Consider the following 19,144-nt stretch of genomic DNA (forward strand, 5'->3'; position numbering starts at 1 on the left):
ATAGCATAATTTTTTCGATCCCGTTTGAAAACGTTTGCCGCCTTTCGACTACGGTGGACCAAATGCGCTGAAATAATTTTTTTTTATTCTGCTTTAAATTGCCCCCCCCCCATTTTGGGGAGCCTGGCCCCCACACACATACACATTAAAAACCAAACTCATACAAATGGTCACCCATCTGGTACTGGCCAGCCTCAGCGTTAATAATACATTGAAATTTTCGTCACTGAAAAATAAGTTTTTTTGGCCTGTTTGGTCTTCCATAGTTTGCTTTTTATCAAATACAAATGTAAACATTGTCGATCTAGACTCTAGATCGACGCGAAGTAACTGGTTGCCTATATGAATAAGTGGAATTATTTGAAATCCAGGTACTTATATTATGATATTTTAGCATATTTTCTTAGAAAATCATCCTAAATCTTAGTTAGACAATAAATAAATAAATTAATTATTTCAAAAACTTTTTTTTTTTAAATATTTATGTACGTTTTTTGTGCAAGACAAAAAATGTCAATTGTTAACTTTTTGGGAAAATTTAACATTTAAAATTGAATTAAAAATAGTAGAAAAAGTTTTACATTATTCTGTTTTCTATATGATAAAATTCAGGGTTTTATCTTTCTGGAAAAAAAAAGTTACTCAGAAATAATGGATTTTAATAAATGTAATTTCGTTTTAAAAAACAACAATAACTTGATTTTTCGGCCATTTTTGGCGGTGCCTATAATATAGAGAGAGCCAACCGGAAGGGGAATAGGAAACAGTAAGTGTAAAGATAACCATTGTTTGTTTTTGTTTTTTTTTGTTGCTTTTTTTTTTTTAGCTTACAGCATTATCAACCTCTGACAATCTCACATATTCCTTGGAACAAGATTGGCAAAATACTCTCGAACCCCTATATCACATAAAGGAACTAAATTTCCCTAATCACCGTTATGTTACTATGCAAACAAACTGTAAACAGTTTTAAATAAGCAGGACGTCTTTTTAAAAAAATAAGCAATATAAACAGAACTTAAAATGATAATAATAATAATAATAATAATAATAATAATAATAATAATAATAATAATAAACACTTTTTATTTATTGTAAACAATATATATAGGACTTTTTTTTAAATTTAAAACAATATAATCACATATAATAATGTAATTATTTATTTATTTATTTCAAGAATGATGTTTTTAAAAACAATGTTCTGTTCACAAATACACAGTCTGTCACAAAAAATGGATTTCTTACAGTTTCAAAATTATGAAAAAAAAAAACATTTCGTAAATGAATATCAAAATTAAATTAAATTTAAACTGCATAAAAATGACGAATCCAGTACGTTATATTGCCGAAGAAATTGCTTCTAATTCTCCGTCGCCAAAGAAATTCCTATGGTTGGCTATAAACGGTGATTAGGACAATTTGGTTACTTTTATGTGATATAGGGTTCGAGAGTATTTTTGCCAATCTTGCCTCGAGGAATATGCCAGATTGCCCAACCTTCTTATTTTTCAGAATTTTTTTAAGAAGTCATCCTTATGGATTTTACATGCGATTTCGTTCTATTGTTACTTATCTTTCTTTTAAATATATTTTTTTAAGTTTGAGGTGCAAGTTCAGATTCTAACCCAATGTAAAAAAAAAAAGCAAAAAAAACATACAAAAATCTTGGATCTATGGAACGAAAATGTCGGCAATAGTCAGATAACGTATTTTCTAACTTCCGGTGTGTCTGCTGCTACCGGAAGCGGTGACAAGGCAACTCAGTTCCTTCGCTTTTTTATTTTCTTTTTTTTTCTTTCACGCCTATATCTCCCTTGTGCATGTATCCCTCCCCCCGGTCGTTCTTTCTTTCTTTTTCATCATCATCATTTATTTATTTATTTATTTATCTATCTATCTATCTATCTATCTATCTATGTATTTATTTATTTATTTATTTATTTATCATTGAAAAGTTTTTTTTTCCAGTCTCATTATAATTTAGATTTATTGAAATTATTTTTGTAAGAATTATTGAAATTAGTTTTATTTTTGTAAGAATTATTGAAAACACGTTTAAAATCCTTTTAAATAATGAACTATCTAGTTTTAAAAAAAAGATGATTTTATTAATTTCATTTGTCATTTTGATTTTAATGATATTATTTTCATACTTTCGTAAACATATATTTATTATATAAAAAAAACAATATTTTGATAATTTTATAAACATATATTTCTTACAAAATTTCAAATAAAATAAAAACTTTAATTTTTTTAATTTCATTATTAAAAGTACAAATAAAGACTAAATTTGCTATTTTTATCTGTAATTTTAGTCATTTTTATTGTATATTTTTCTATAGTGTTCTTGCCGGATCTGGACACTCATATATTAGTGTGCAATCAATAATAATACACTGAAAAAATTGAAAAAAAATGGAAAGCTGTTCTTAACATGGGGAGGTTGGGGAGGTGTATCAGAATTTTTGTAGGAATTTTTGACACCCCTAACACGAAACAGCGAATAAAATATAAAAAAAAAACTCGTAATTTCTCTTTTAAAAGTGGGTTGTTTATATGCTTTATAAGTTATACTTCCAAAATAAACTATTAAAGTTGTATAAAAAGTAATAGAAATATTATTTTTTTTATTTTTTAAAAAACAGTAATGAAATTAATTGAATTTTACGAGTTCAGTATTTTTCAATTTTTAAACTTTAAAAATCTATCAAATTTTTTTCTATTGATTCTATTTTTACTATATTTTCAGGATCAATGTGAAATTTTATGCTCTTTCCAATAAACCGAATATAATATTTTAGACAAACGTTTTTTTTTTAATTCACGCCCCCCCACTATTTTGAAATGTCTATTAAAAAGTAAATAATTAATTTACTCACCAAAGTTTTATATATCACAGATTGAAGATAAAAGATCAATAAATAATATATTCAAATTTAAAACAAACAAAAAGAAGTGTTTTTTAGAAATTTACCTGTAAAATCCGAAGTTTTAAACCTTTTTTTTAAAACCACTTTGTTTTTTTTTTTGTTTGTTTGGTTTTTTTTCTTAAATGAAACCTTAATCCTTGCTCCTTTAATTGAAAAAAAATTAGGGTTTGAATTACATTTTTCGAGTAGTTATAAGCTTGGAAAGACAGGGGTCGAATTATTCAATATTTTTCACAAAGTTTCTGACACAGCTAGAGGTTGGGGGTGTTTATTCCGAAAGTCGTTCTTAGGGGAGTGATTCTCGTTAAGGTCCGCCGTGTTCTTATATTTTATTTCAATAAATCGTTTCATAATAGAAATACTGAAGAACAATAAAAATGAAAAACTGATTTGCCTTGTCACCACTTCCGGTAGCAGACACGCGGGAAGTTAGGAAGTACGTTAGCTGACTATAACCGAAATCTCATATTCCAAAAATCATGCAAATTGATTAAGTAGTTTACACACACACACACACACATATACTTCATTTAATCATAAATTGATATTTGAACAAATCAGCCTGACGAATTCTCACGAGAATGAAATGCAGAATATTCTTTATATATATATATATGAATAAAAAAGAATTTTTAAACAATTGTAATAGTAAATCTTAGCCATTACAAAACTGATTTTAAAATCTCATGAGTTCAAATTTATTTGTTTCGCTTTATTAAATATAGCGGATCAAGACACAATATTATCGCTTACTCATAAAAAAATTAAAAAAAGTAGAAATTACCTGATCAATATATATGAGTTTTAGAATATGACATTTTTGTTCCATGACGGGTTCATGCATCATAAATATTTTTCTCTTAGTTTTGGTTTTTTTGATTAGGTTGAACTCTGGACTTGTACCCGAGTTTGATTTTAGCTTACAGCCATGTCAACCTTCTTATTTTTCAGAGAATTTTTAAGAAGTCATCGTTAAAAAACTCTCGCAACGGAGTTCGCTTTCAGGTGATAAACTGTTTTTGATTTAAAAAAAAAAAAATAAATAAAAGCGAAATCAAGGTGAAAATGAAAAAACGCTTAGTAACATCATCGGTAACTTATGCACTGCTACATTTTGCACAATTTCCGCCATTATTGTTCTTTAGAATGAGATTATTTAGCAATAATATTCAGTCGAAATTAAACCTGAAAATTATTCTATAAAAATATACTAGTGATGGGACGATTCCAATATTTTTCCCCGATTCCAATACAATAACCAATTCCGTGCCAAATTCCCGACTCCAATGCAATTACAGATTCCGATTTTTCTTTATAAATCTCTAAATATTTAACTATAAAGTTATTTTTCACGATTACCATAAAAACATATTTAAATGTGCAGATATTTTCTCAAACGTAAAAATCCACTCGTGGGGTGGGTGTGGTGTGGGTTGGTGGTGTGGAGGGGATCTATTTTACAGGTAATTAAGAATCCATGAATATTTATTATTTTCTGAGTAAGGGAAGATTTGTTTTTTAACAAAATAAAATAAAAAGAAAAGAAGATAATTAAAGGAATCGTTTCTGGCATCAGAAAATAGGCACACATTTTTCTTATACCGATTCCGATACCCCCTAAAAAGTTCCCATTCTTTTGATTTGTGATTCCGATTAATCATCCCAAAACTAATGCTTACTAAAGTATCATTGATATGGTTTGAACTGTATTAAATATTTATTTATTAGTGATGGGACGATTCCAATATTTTTCCAGATTCTGATACAATTACCAATTCCGATTCTTCATAAATCTCTTAATAATTTAACTATCAAGTTGTTATTTTTCCTTGATTACCTAAAAACACGTTTAAATGTGCAGATATTTTCTAAAACGTAAGAATACACTTGTGGTAGGGTGTGATCTATCGATTTTAATTTTACTAGTAGTTTAAAAATCAATACATCGTATTTTTTTTATTATTACTACCAGCAGTGGAAATTAAATAAAAAACGATGATTAAAAGGAATCGTTTATGGCATCGGAAAATAGGCACAAATTTTTCCGATTCCTACACCGATTCTGATACCCCCCAAAATTCTGATTTTTCCCGATTTCAATTGCAATTAATCATTCCAACACTAATATATATATATATATATATATATATATATATATATATATATATATATATATATATATATATATAGGTGTGTGTGTGTGTGTGTGTGTGTGTGCATATAGATACTAAGAAAATACCCGTCCCAGGACGGGCAAAATTAATTCTGCAAATAAAACATTTTTGCAGCACGTTCATGCTTGTTTATGAAGATCAACATCCAGACATAATTGTAATATTTTCAATAACAAATAATGCTTGGCAGAACGAGAACAATCTACCTCAGTGGATTAAATAAAGAGGTCTGTTCAAAATTTCGGACTAGGTAACAGACTAATCTGAGGTGCAGAACTGTGTTGTTCTACTGAGACGGACGGATGTCAACAACGATTCTTGAATTTCCTCCCAAGACTGAAAATAATCTGAGCAACATCCAAATATTTATTTATTTATTTATTTATTTGCGAAATGTTATCCTCATCTTCAAAATTGTCGTTTCACCACGTTTCGGCCAACTCATCCTCTGGCCTTCTTCAGGTTGTTAACCGTGATAGGATAGAAACGCTAAGTCTTGTAACTGTATCCTCAGTAATTACTGCCTTCCATAGTTGTTGTCTCACCACGTTCTGGCCGAGTAATCCTCTGGCCTGCTTTGTTGGCTGGAACTGTGGTGAAACAATAACTATAAAGATGAGGATAACAGTCAGCAAATAAATAAATAAATATACAAATTACTCATCTCTGAGGATTTCAAAAGAAATAATATATAACATTCACATATCTGTTTGTGATGTTGCCACACTCATCAAAAATTTGATGCTAGCAAAGCAACTGGTCCTAACGATATTCTAGTTATAGGACTCAAAAAGCTGCAACCGGAACTAGCACCTATTCCTGCAAAGCTGTTCAATCGATGCCTAAAGGAGAAATACTTCCCAACACAGTGGGAAAGCCTGTTAGTTTACCCACAATTTAAAAAGACTGGAAATTGCTCGTCTGCATCTCAGTACAGAATAATTAGTCTTCTGTGTGTTATGAGTAAATTGCTTGTTAAGTAGAGAAATTGTTAACCACCTCAGCTAAAAGCAACCTAGTGACAAGCAATATGGTTTCTATCCTGCAAGATCTACAGCTGATGTACTGACTGTAATTTCACATAGGATCAGTGAATCTATCAATGGTGGTTTCTTCTCTAGAGCAATAGCTCTTGACATACCAAAGGCACTTCATAAGGTTTGGCACAAAGGTCTACTTCACAAGATTTCCAGCTATGGAACATCTGGAAATGTTTTTGCAACCATTGAATCTTTTCTCTTTGATAAATTTATACAAGTAGTCGTTGATGGGCAGAAATCCAAAGCTCAAAGTATTAACACTGGTGTGCCTTAGGGATTAATCTGGGCTCAACTCTCTTTCTTATCTCCATCAATGGTCTCTCAAATCACATTCTATGTTCATTAGTTTATACATACGCAGAAGACACTTTAAAGGCCAGCACGTGGTGCAATGTGGCAAATGTGGATAGTTAATTCTAACGCATACAAAACCAAACTTCTATCTTTTTACCAGAAGTGCTTTGATCCGCACTTGGCCCCAGTTCATATGAATGCCTCTCAAAGAAGCTTCCTGTTTCAACAAGCTTCTGGGTCTGACCTTCACTCCTGATCTGAAATGGGAGACTTACATAAAATCTGTTGCCAAGGTTGTGGAAAAAAATGGTTGCATCATGCTACTGCTCCAGAAGGTATCTCACTCCTGATGCAATTCTCTATTAGAATAAGGAACAAAAAAATCCTAAAATGGAGTACTGTTGCCGTATCTGGGCAGAAGGTGTTTGGAGCATCCTATCCTGTCTTGACTGAGTTCAAAACCGACTTCGTAATCTAGTAGGTGATGCCAATTTTCTTTTCCCTACAAGTGCTTTCCCACAGAAGAAATGCTGCGAGCCTGTTTCTGCTCTATCATTGTTTTCATGGCCAGTTCCATGCAGATTCCTTAATTTTATAGAAAGAGTCCCGAGTTTTACAAGATACACCTGAAGAAGGTTGGAGGTTACGGTGAGTGAAACTTATATTTTGTACATATGCATCCTTCGTCACAAATGATGAAAAAAAAAAAAATTGCTTCACTTGTGTTTGTGTAACAGAGCGTAGATGCACGTATGCAAATGCCATGTGCACATACTTCTGTTAAGATTTTAGTTTCATCGTAAAATTTTAAAATCGATAAATGTTTAACATTTTACAATTAGTAGCAGCAATGCAAAATTAAAATTAAAAACCATTTTAAAAATTCAATAAAAAGAATCATTTGTGACATCGGAAAATAGGCACAAATTTTTCCGATTCCAATACCCCAGAATGTTCTGATTTTTCCAATTTTATTGCAAGTGCTCGTCTGAGCTCCAATCTATGGTCCTCTCTTACCAAACTTTTATGAAAAACACTCGTCTATATCTGAACCACTATCAATAATTTTTCCCACTCTTTATCTGTGCCTAAACCTAAACGTAGATCCATGAACAAAGCTTCTTTCCTAGAACTGCATGCCCGTGGAACTCTCTTCTGTTTGCCTGCTTTTCAGCTAACAACAATATGGTCGTCTTCAAGTCCAATGTGAACAAATTCTCGTCCCCTTAAGTAATCCAATTTACCAAATTTCCATTACTAACGATTACTACGATATTGTCCTATTGACTACCATACACTCATTGACCTTTATCCTCGAGTGTCCTCCAGGTCTTGATAAGTGGTGACTTCTTTGTGAAAAAAAAAAAAAATTACGAATGCCAATTCTGATTAATCGTCTTAACAATAATGGATACTAAGAAAATACCCGTCCCAGGATGGATAAAATTAATTCTCCAAATAGAACACTTCTGCAACACCTTTACGTTTGTTTACAAAGATAAAAACTTCAGATATAATGATATTAAACCTTTTGTCTAGAATACTTATTCCATTTTTTTTTTACAAGGAAGTCACCACTTATCAAGGCCCAAGGGCCATTCAAGGATAAGGGTTAATGAATGTAAGGTGGTAGTCTAGTAATCGTTAATGGTATAGATTGGGTAGAATTTGATTATTTAAGGGACAGCTCAACGACAACTTGTTTACATTGGAATTTAAGGCTACCATACTGTAGTCGATCAGGAAGCAAGCCAGTGGAACAATGTTTCACAGGCAAGCGGTTCTAGGAAAGAAACTTTGTTCATGGAATCTGTATTTAGATTTAGATACAGATAGAGACTGGGGAAATTTGTTGGTAGTGGTTGTAGCTAGTCGGGTGTTTTTGTGAAAGAAGAGACCATAGATTGGAGCTCAGACGAGCATTTGCCATGAAAATAATGATAGTGCAGAGACAGACTTCATAACGTGTCTTCTGTGGGAGAGAGGTTGCAGGGAAGAGAAAAGGGTATCACTTACTAGGTTTCGAAGTTGGTTTTGAACTCCATCAAGGCAGGCTAGGTTGTGTGCCGAGCAGCTCCTGAACAAAATCCACGATTTGATTTTGATTCTAGAAAATGTCTAATTTACGCTAAAACGCATTATTTACTATTTATCAAAAAGCTATAATGTATTTTTGGAGAGATAAAAAAAAAGAAAAAGAAAAAAGGAAACTCGTAGTCTATATTCACCAAGTTCCAAATCTACCGACATTTTTAGATGTTACTTTGAAGGGAAGTCTCATATTTAAAGTTTGGCCAATTTTTGAGTAGCAGAATCTGTTTTCAAGGTCTTTAGCAACCAGTCTAAGATGGAGATAAGTACCATTGACTTTAATTGGTTGATGGTCATCATATATGACCTTCCATCATCGTACCTAATGTCAAACCTTCCCCCTCCCCTCGGATCATATATTCAAGGCATCAGGCCACACTTTTACTTCCAAATAGTCACTTTTACTGTGTGTTGGCACCACTTACCGGGCATGGCCAAATATAACAATCATTATGGGAGGCGGCCATTTTGTTTTTCAAATTTATTATTTGAACAAAGTCACAAAGGAGAAATAGTTTTTAAGTTATTAATTACAATAGTGATCCCATCAACAATGATGGTGTTTTTATTTATTTATTTATTTTGTTTTTTTTTATTAATTGAAAACAAAACATTACGCTGTTCTGGCAGTTGAACGTTCAATTCTCAGTGTGGGCTACATTCAAAATGGCAAATTACTTAGGAGTTCTACCCAGTCATGGCTGACGGGAGGAAGAGCATGTTAACTCTAGGGAAGAGCATGTTAACCCTAGGGTGGCGTTCGAAATTCAGTGCAATTTCCCAAGTTCGACAGAAAGATTCTAGAGTCTGATAAAATACACATAAAGAAGGTCGGAGGTTACATCGGCCAAAATGTTGCGAAAATAACACTCAAAATAAGAACAGTAGTTTGAAAATTTCAGATAATGACTAAAAAGGATGAATCTAATAATAAAAAAAAAATTTTGTTTTCTGTGTTATATTTAATTGACCCTTAATTCTTGGTTTGGTCACTTTCGTTGGTCACTTAATTTTTTTCTTCTTGTAGCTAACCAGTAATCAGTCGCATAAATGGACACGATGTGTCAGTAGGTAGTGGTGGTGGGAGCAGCTGGCTAAGGGAGTTGTTTAGCCAGTTTGTAGAGGACGTAGGACGGGAGGGGTAAAGAGAGGGAGAGAGAGAGAAAAAAAAGAAAAAAACCCACGGATTGCACTTATTAAAATCACACTATTAAAGCTTCATAAAACTATTACAAGCACGTGCGTGCGCGCACCCCCCCCCCACTAGTTTAGTGTGTTACTTGAAAAATACATTTCCATAGGCTCTACTCATGGCGTACGTAAATAAAAAGCCGTTCCATTAAAGACACGTGACCTGCCGACGTCGTAGAATAAAGTAAATGGCCACGGTTAGGTGATTAACGACTAGTCTTACTTTGATAGTCATTTTCTGTTTCACTTCTCAAAGAAATTGCCGAGGGGTTTACGAAACTGTTCAAAATTGATTATATTTCCTTTTCTGAAAGATGAATAATTATTTTACACAAGTGAAGTGGGGCGCTCGGCTTTGTCCGAGCGTACGCTTAAATATGATATTTTAATTTGTCCAGATTTCGTATTATTATAGTCGTGATTTCAAAAGTTTAAAAAAAAATGTATTCAGGTTTCATCAGCTAGAATCAAGGAGTCCTTACATCTAACAAAAATAAATATGAGTAGTTCTGTCGGCATTCCTCGGTGAGGGCACTTCAGACAACAAGCGATAATGAAGTTTCATTTATTTTTTAAGTGTATTTAATTATAAATTTAACATGCACACGTTTAAACATTTTTTTTTTTAAATGAGATTTAATTTTTTTTTTTCATAAGACAGCTGACAGGATCTATATCCTATGAGGTGTTATGACGTAGAGACCAAGAATGGCTCAAGTAGGTTAATATGCGTGATCGCTAAATACAATTACTTTTGGATCAGTTTTATAAATCCCTCAGCAATTATTTTGTGACGTCGGCAGGTTACTTGACTTTAGTGAAACGGCCTTCTATTTATGTAGGCTATGCTTTAAAACACAACCTTCACACTTAGATGTGGATAAACCCGCTGATTTCCAATGTACACATTGGATTATTTGAGACACAATGCTGTAAACCCTTTCGCGGTATTTATTCACACACACGCGCGAGCACACAAACCGTAAACTCCTTCGTGGAAACAGGGATCTTTGTTTTCATTGCTTGTGATCATGTCGCTTTTCGCAGTTAACAGCTTTCAGGCAAAAAAAAAAAATAAAATAAAATAAATAAATAAATAAAATAATAATGTTTAAAAAATTTTTTTTTTTAACTTTTTTTTTTTCTTATTTGTTTTGTCATCAAATGCTCCCTCTTCCAGGCCTCAACAGTGTTTTGAATAAAAATGTAAGAATTAACCAACCTTTTACGCCTTGTTTGCATATTTTCCATTTTTTTTACTCTTCTCAGACGTTCAACGTTTGAATGACATCTTAAGTACACAATTGTTTTTATTTTTATTTTATTTTTATTTTATTTTTAATTTGGGGTGTTTTTCACCTGGAGTTTTATTTATTTATTTATTTTTTGTTTTTTACCTTATTTATCCTCAACCAGAATCGGTTGGTTTGTTTTATGGCATATCAATCCTTTTCAGCTTATTTAATGCCAAATCTGGCCTTAAAATCTTTTTAGATTGAAACCGTAGATTTATTGTAGCGATCAAATCGTAATTTTGTTTACGTAAATTGAATAAAATAATATTCTGCTCTTTTTATTGAGCACTATCATCAATCTTGTTAAATTCAATGCTTCTTCTAGGGGGGTATTATATATATATATATATATATATATGTTTCCTATGATTTTTTAATTCCGCTCCAATAGAACAAAAGCGATAGCAAATTTTAATATATATATATATATATATATATATATATATATATATATATATATATATATATATATATATAAAGAAATTAAAACTGTAAGTTGAAATTTATAAGCAAATTTATTGTTCGACTGAATACTCAAAAAAAAAAAAAAGAAGCAATTTACAAAGTCCTTATTCCGCGGAGTTTCAAAGAATGTTATTCTTTCTATTCTTCTCATCAAAGGACAGAAAGAAATCAGCAAATTATATTTGTAGCAATGCTAGAATTTGCTAGTTATGGCATTAAGTGAAACCGCAATTTATTGTAGTCCTAAATTGCAAAAATGTACATGTCGTTTAAAAAAACAATGAGCGAAAAAATGGAGGATATGTAAATAAAAATAAAATAAAATAAAAACGAAACGGGCATAAAATTGCAGCTTGCATGAAGACTCTTTCAAAAGTGATCCTATATATATATATATATATATATATTGTAGTATGATATTTCTCCAAGTTCCAAATACCAAGTTTTCTCAGTTGATCATTTATTACTTTTCAAAAAGGTATCCATTATAATTCTTTTTCGTATTGCGACTAACAAGTCTGAAAAATTATGTTATTGCTGCATATTTAGTCACGTACTCATCAGATGATTACATTAAAAAAATATAAAAACATTATTTTGGAAAACTTACATGGTTCATGTAACTGACACACTCTGCCGTTCCTTCTCAGTTATAAAGATTATGGTCATGAAGCTCATTATATAATGAGCAACGATGAGCCTGGTCAGTGCTAGATGGGTGAGCATTTGGAAATGCTATCGTAAAAGAAAAATGCTGCTAGACCAACTACAGACCCTTCCCTCCAACAACAACAAATAAATTACAGCATTTGTCTTAACATACAGTAAAAACAACCTGGAACTATTTATATCATATTGTTTTGATGTACGACCATCGAAAACAACCTGGATTCTTCTCTTATTTAAGAAAGATTTAATTATCTTTAGTATTACTCAAGTAATACCATAGGATTTTATTTTCATGAGAAGACCATCGTGCCATACTCTGTCAAAAGCCTTAGATATATCTAGGCCTACTGCCCTCCCCTCCCTCGCCTTATCCAATGAATGGTATATATGTTCCGAGATTACAGTTAGGATATCTGCAGTTGAACGGGCTTGCCTAAATCCATATTGATGGTTAGACAGAAGTTTAGCAACTGTAAGGTGGTGGACTAGAGCTTGATTAATTATGGAATTATGGACTCAAATATTTTGGCGAAGAGAGGGAGGAGGCTAATGGAGCGATAGTTTAATGGGGAGAAGAAAAAAAATCTGAAAGGTGATTGAATTAATTTTAAATTAGAAAATCCAAAAGACAAAATGACCTAGACCACCTTTTCCCTTTTTTTTTTTCTTCTTCACTCATTTTTCTTAATTAAACCTCGCCTCAACAGTCGAGTTTTACATTTCTTACATATCTTTTTTTAATGCACATTTTATCTTTCTTTTAATAATATTATTGGATTTCATTCCCGTTTCCTTGTACTTATTTCTGAATTATTTCACGGATTTCTGCCTTTTGGATTACTTTGGATCATCTTCCAATTACGCGATTCTCTTGGAATTTACTTGTGCAGATGGAAATTTAACTAACTTTCTTGGATTCTGCATTTTTGGATTTTACCGTCATTGGATACTTTACCCTTCACCAGACTATCCATGCACATGAAATCACTTTTTTCTTCCCCCTATTTCCTCTGCTTCATTTTTTTGTTATCAAGTAAGATCTATGACTTAGTTGTAGTTTCATTAAATACTTTCACAAGCAAAATCCGATCCTCTGATGAGAAGGAAAGTATTTCTTCCAAACTCTGCGGATTAAGGACTATCCACTTTTTAAAATTAAATATGTTTTTAACTCTTCTCCAAAGTGTTTTTTTTAACATGTTTTATTAACTATTTGTTCTTATTATAAGCTTTATCTCCTATTTGGTTTTATCAAGCTTTTACATCTGGTTGAGATTATTTTATAAATGTTAATTCTTTAATATTTATATTTTTCTTTAGTTTTGCCATTTTGGATCATTTTGGTAAACTTAACTGTAATTCTTATTTCATTATATATGTTGAACGATTGTGGATATTTTAAGGCAATTCATAGAGTAAATGTGGTATTTTGGTGAATGCTTAAGTGAAAGCGATGAGTAAGTGGTGAATGAGTTAGAATGCATATCTAGTTAAGAGTGGGACAGACAGAACATGAATAACGACCCCAATCCGTACATTTTTGATGGCCTTGTGCCTAATTTTTAAAAAAGTGTACTTGTTCCATTTTGGCAAATAAAAAATTCAAAGTGTAGTATCTGTTCGGTAATATTTCTAAACTGAGATAATATTTATTTTTGTTTCAATCAAAAATGCGGCCTTTTAGGGAAACTGGATTTTCTCCACCTTAAAAACCGTCCTTATGTTTAACTTCCTCCTCTTTGTGGGGTGGGGGTGGGGGATTATTTAAAACTAAAACTTCGCTATCACCCACAACATGCAACAATTATAATAAAAAAAAAAAAAGGAAGATTTTGTTTTTTGTGTAAAAACAAACTCCGACCTTTTGGCGTTTTAGTTAGAAGCAAAGCGTAGCATCTGTTTTGCAAAAAAAAAAAAAAAAAAAAATCGATTTTTTTCTGTCGTCGGCCAGTGAAGGAGAACTCCTTCTAGACTGAAGCAATTTAAATTTGTTTCAATCAAGAGTGTCTCTTTCAGGAGAAGTTAGGCTTTCCCACATTAAAAATCGATTGGGAGCTGCTGCCCTTGTGGGTGATTGAAATAAATAGAGACAATATATTTGGTGTTTATTTAGAATGGAAACTATTTTCTAAACAAAAACGCAAGAAAATATTTTTTAAAACTTTATGATCTACGTACCCATCACAGAATGAAAATGTCATATTCCAAAAATCACATTGACCTTGTAGTTATTTTTTAAACTAAGAAAATCAAATTTTATGACGAAACGAGACGCTTATCTGGCATGTTTAATAAATAAGAGGGAAACAATTCGAACTTTCGAGGTAAAATCAGCCGTGAAATGATTACAATTACCTATTAAAATCGCTAAAAAAACGTAAAAAATTATTTTGGGTTTGTATTACTGTACACATAGATTTGAAAAAGTTGTCAAAAAAACAAATATATAACAAATAAATGTTATCAAAGGCAAGATAAGTAACTTTTCTACCAAACTGGATATATTTTTCGTGTTTTTATTCAATGTAACATATTTATTCAGCTCGAAAACCATACAGTGTTTACCGATGTACTGGAACATTCAAGATGGCGTCTCATTCTCTCTTTAACACGGTAAGTTTGGGAAAAGGTGTTATAAATGAAAAACCGGATAAAATACTGTTAAAAACTCGCTCAATATATATTACCGTGACATAGGTTGACATATATTCGGCGGGTTTTTAATAGTATTTTTTATAGTATTTTAATTGTAACACCTTTTCCCAAACTTACGGTGTTAAAGAGGATGTGAGACGTCATCTTGAATTTTCGAATACATCGGTAAACACTGTACGTTTTTCGAGCTGAATAAATATGTTGCATTGAATAAAAACACAAAAAAATATATCCAGTTTGGCAGAAAAGTAACTTATCTTGCCTTTGATAACATTTATTTGTTATATATTTATTTTTTGACAACTTTTTCGAATCTATGTGTACAGTAATACAAACCCATTATTTTCTCTTTTTCTCTCTCATATATATATATATATATATATATATATATATATATATATATATATATATATATATATATATATAGCTACTTGGTCAATTTTCGTGATTTTTGGAGTATGATATTTTCGTACTGTAACGGGTACGTGCATATCGTAAAGATTTTTCCTGCTGTTTAGTTGTTTTTATTTTTATTTTTAAATAGGGTACTTCTACAGCTTATCGACGAAAATGGAGACGCCATTTTTTTCGGGCACCTGTTGTCAGAATCAGAGGGAGAGATCAGTATTTTAAACTATGACCGAACCATGAAATAAATAAAAAAAACAAATTAAACTAGATAATGATTACATCCGGAAAGAACTAATTACTACGTAGTATAAACACCCCAGCCTCTCCATATTATGAACGGCTTTCGGAATAAATACCCTTCAACCTAGAAAGCTGTTCTTAAAAGAGGCAGGGTGGGGGTGTTTATACTATGCTGGGGCGCGTAGTAATTAGTTCTTTTCGGAAGCAATCATTATCTAGTTTAATTTGTTGTTGTTGTCGTTGTTATTTTTTTATACTTCGAACATAGTTTATACTGAGTTCTCCCTCTGATTCTGATGACAGGTGCCCGAAAAAAAATGGCGTCTTCATTTTCGTCGATAAACTGTAGTAATACCAAACGCCACCTCTTTTCTTGTAGGACATGACATTAAATTCTAGTTCTCTCTATTTTTTTTATTTTTTTTTTTTTTGTGCTGGCCACGCGAGATATACAGGTGAATAAAAACTATGTAAATATAGTTGTCAACCTACATCGTATTTATTTATAAATATTCATTCTAACTCCTTTGTTTACACACGGTTATGCTGATATCTATAGAATATTTATATTATCTACGCAGTCCGATTTATTTTTATTTAATAAATACTATCCTGGGGGTGTGATAAATAATTTATTTCACTTCCCAAGCGTCAACTTTTCGTTTCGAGAAAAGGATTTGCTTATTGTTAATCGTCTGAGGCACCCTTAGTAGGGAATGCTGATGGGCCTGCTCAGATACACACTCTTTCCGACCCTCTGCGTCGCGTCACGTCTCCTCGCAGTTTGGAGGGAGGTAATTACCTACGTGGCCGTATTTATTTGCTTCCCCATGAGCGAAATCGGTTTTTAAAGCGGGGAGAGGGGTGAAATTCACTCTACCCAATCTGACTTACAAAGAATGCCTGAGCAGTACCTTCGGCATTACCCGGTTGAGGCGCATCTACCCAACCTGACTTACAAAGAATGCCTGAGCAGTACCTTCGGCATTACCCGGTTGAGGCGCATCAGGCAATTAGCAATAAACTAATCTCCCCATTAGGAGAATATAAATCTTGGGAGGGTGGATCTGCTAGGACTGCTGAGAACAGGACAGGTACTAAGTTTATTTGTTTGTACCCTCTGCAGTAAAGTCAGACACAAGGTCAGTTTATGTTGGGGAATCCAGATTCCAGCTCCTCCAAAAAAGGCTACTCTGGATGAGTGCAAATTTTGTAATTATCGGCCCGTCGACATTCCCCAGTGTGGGCTCTTCGGGCAACCGGCAATTAAATAATCCGCACTAAGAAAGGGGGGTGTAATGCCAGGGAGGATGGCTTCTTAACGGAACAAATAAGAAGTTTGATTCAACGAAAAGTCCCAAGTGTTGTGACAACCCCCCCTTTTTTGCCGAGACAGGATGTGACATGAGGTCAAGTTTGAAGGGGCAATTCGGCTCCTTTCAAATGGGGTCACTTTGAATAGTGTTATAAAAATAACCATGTTCGAATCTGGCACAGGGATAACCCACATTCTGGTCAAGGATTCTGGCTTGCACAGGGACCGACTCTTGGATAGTTGTGGAACAATGGTTAGTCCGGTTCCTAGAGAAACTATATTCGAGGCATTATTTCCTTCTTTGGATACTGCTTTATCGCCGGTTGCCTGAGGTGCCCCTACAGAGGAATGCCGACGGACTCATTTGTTTTGTTTTTGTATTTTTGCACCTGCCAGAGTGCAAACATCAAAATATCTGGCTTCACCCACGTTTAACAACCTAATGCTAGATGACCTTACCTCGATTCGTAAATAGCGCCAATAAACTTGTTCTTTCTTAACCCCGAAAGAAGGTGGCAAAGCCTGGAATCATCTCTCCTCAGAGCAAGAACAAAACATTTTAATGATCCCAGCCCGAAGGCTAGGACCGAAGTACCCGTGTCCCCCCAGCAAAAAAAAAAAAAAAAAAAGAAATAGCAAACATTGTCAAAATAATTGATTACTATATAATACTGAACTACGTGGAAGTGCTTTTTTTTTTTTTTTATTATTTATGACAAACAGAGAAGGGGAAAGGGGGCGGTCACGTGGTTTCCTGCTTCTTTAGTCAAAAGTTTTTAGCCTTGCAGAAACGACAATTCGTACAAGTCCACATTTTAGTATTATTGTTTTTGTTTTTTTTAACATTTATTTATGACCATACATGTCTAGATTGTATTTTTAAAACAGTGATCACCTGCTTTTTTTTTGTTTGTTTGTTTTTTCTTTGCCGGTGTTTTCATATCTGGATTACATTCTCTTTCTCTCTCTCATTCTCTTTTTCATTACATCGTCAACAAATGAACTGAAAGGCTTGGGAATATATTTTCCTCTCCACTTGGACGCTTTTTCTCATTTTTTTAAAAAAGACAAATCATATAATTTGCAAAAAAAAAACAAAAAAACAAAACAACAAAAAAAAACAAGTGCATCATCCTTAAAACGGGAAATAATTTTAAAAAAAAAAGTATTTAATTTTTATACTCATACGTGACTAAGTACACTTTTCAATTTCTGTGGTGATCACAAAATGACACATGCATTGCATTATTGAAAAAGACAATACGAAATTACTTATAAATATTTATATAGCGACTTTTTTTTTTAAAAATAATTATTGTTGATCTATAAATCCTCAAAATCAACAAATGGATCGGATACCGAAGACAACGTTGGATTTACTTTTACTTCTCCATTAAATTGAATTAAAACTTGTAAGTATAATGTGTGTGTGTGTGCTATTTTTTAGATAGGATTTTCAAGTTGAACCCAAGTTTTATGGCGTCTTTTGTTTATTAAATTGTTAGATGAAAGTACAGAATAGTTGAGAAAGCCCCCTCTTCCTCCCCTTTGTTAAGAATGGTTTTCTAAATCGTGCTATTATTTGAACATGGTCCGTAAACAGCAGTATCCTTTATATATATATATATATATATATATATATATATATATATATATATATATATATATATATATATAATTATTATTATTATTATTATTATTAAATTGTTAGGTGAAAGTACAGAAGAGGAATTATAAAACGTGATGCCTTTCTCATGTAAAGAATTGTTACATAATAACATCATTATTTCAGCACGGTCCGTATTCTGCATGTTGCCTATTTTCCCAAAGTAACGTTTGTAAAAACAGGTGCGGTGCGTGTAGGTGAAGTTATTAAAAAAAAAATTGCATTTTTTATTTTTAGCTTGAATCATTTTTACATTAATAAATCTAATGAAACTTCACGCACGAGCGTATGTGTATTTCTTGTGTCAACGTGTGTTAACTTTGAATGATAATTTGAATTTTTGGTCAATATCAAGATTCTTTCTAACTAAAAAAAACAAAAACAAACAAACAAACAACAACAACAACACTTTACTATGACGCGAAAACGAATATAACAGAAAGGCGCTGAGAAACAGTTTTGGTAAATGTGACTATCGGAATACCCTGGACAAATCACCGATAAAAAATCGTCCGCGTCCATCAAACTTAAACACCGAAAACGAAATGAAACGAAATTTATTTATTTTGCTGCACTTATTTTTTTATTTTAATTCAGGTACGCATTTACCACTGGTAAAATTTACCACTGGTAAAATTTCCCCTGTTATTATTTTAGCAAGAACGAATTAGTCTATTTCCTAATCTTTCTTACTAAAATAAA

General features: G+C 32.3%; 1 protein-coding gene across 44 annotated transcripts in view; it reads left to right on the forward strand.

Annotated features, from left to right (window-relative positions):
- The window catches only part of LOC145291925 (tensin-3-like), a 1,436,242-nt gene that overhangs the window by 890,754 nt on the left and 526,344 nt on the right, over positions 1-19,144 (forward strand). For 24 of the 44 annotated variants that reach the window (XM_080137783.1, XM_080137795.1, XM_080137791.1 and 21 more), the window contains one exon: positions 3,888-3,941. The exons of 16 other annotated variants lie outside the window; for them this stretch is intronic. In XM_080137783.1, coding sequence (XP_079993909.1) covers positions 3,888-3,941 — 54 coding nt within the window. Of the gene's footprint in view, positions 1-3,887; positions 3,942-16,433; positions 18,189-19,144 lie in introns of those variants that run through there. 4 more of the 44 variants (XM_080137814.1, XM_080137816.1, XM_080137825.1 and 1 more) reach the window with 4 other exon arrangements.

Source organism: Euprymna scolopes, chromosome 13 (genome assembly GCF_053919585.1).
Source record: "Euprymna scolopes isolate OS-2025 chromosome 13, ASM5391958v1, whole genome shotgun sequence".
NCBI lineage: Eukaryota > Metazoa > Mollusca > Cephalopoda > Sepiida > Sepiolidae > Euprymna > Euprymna scolopes.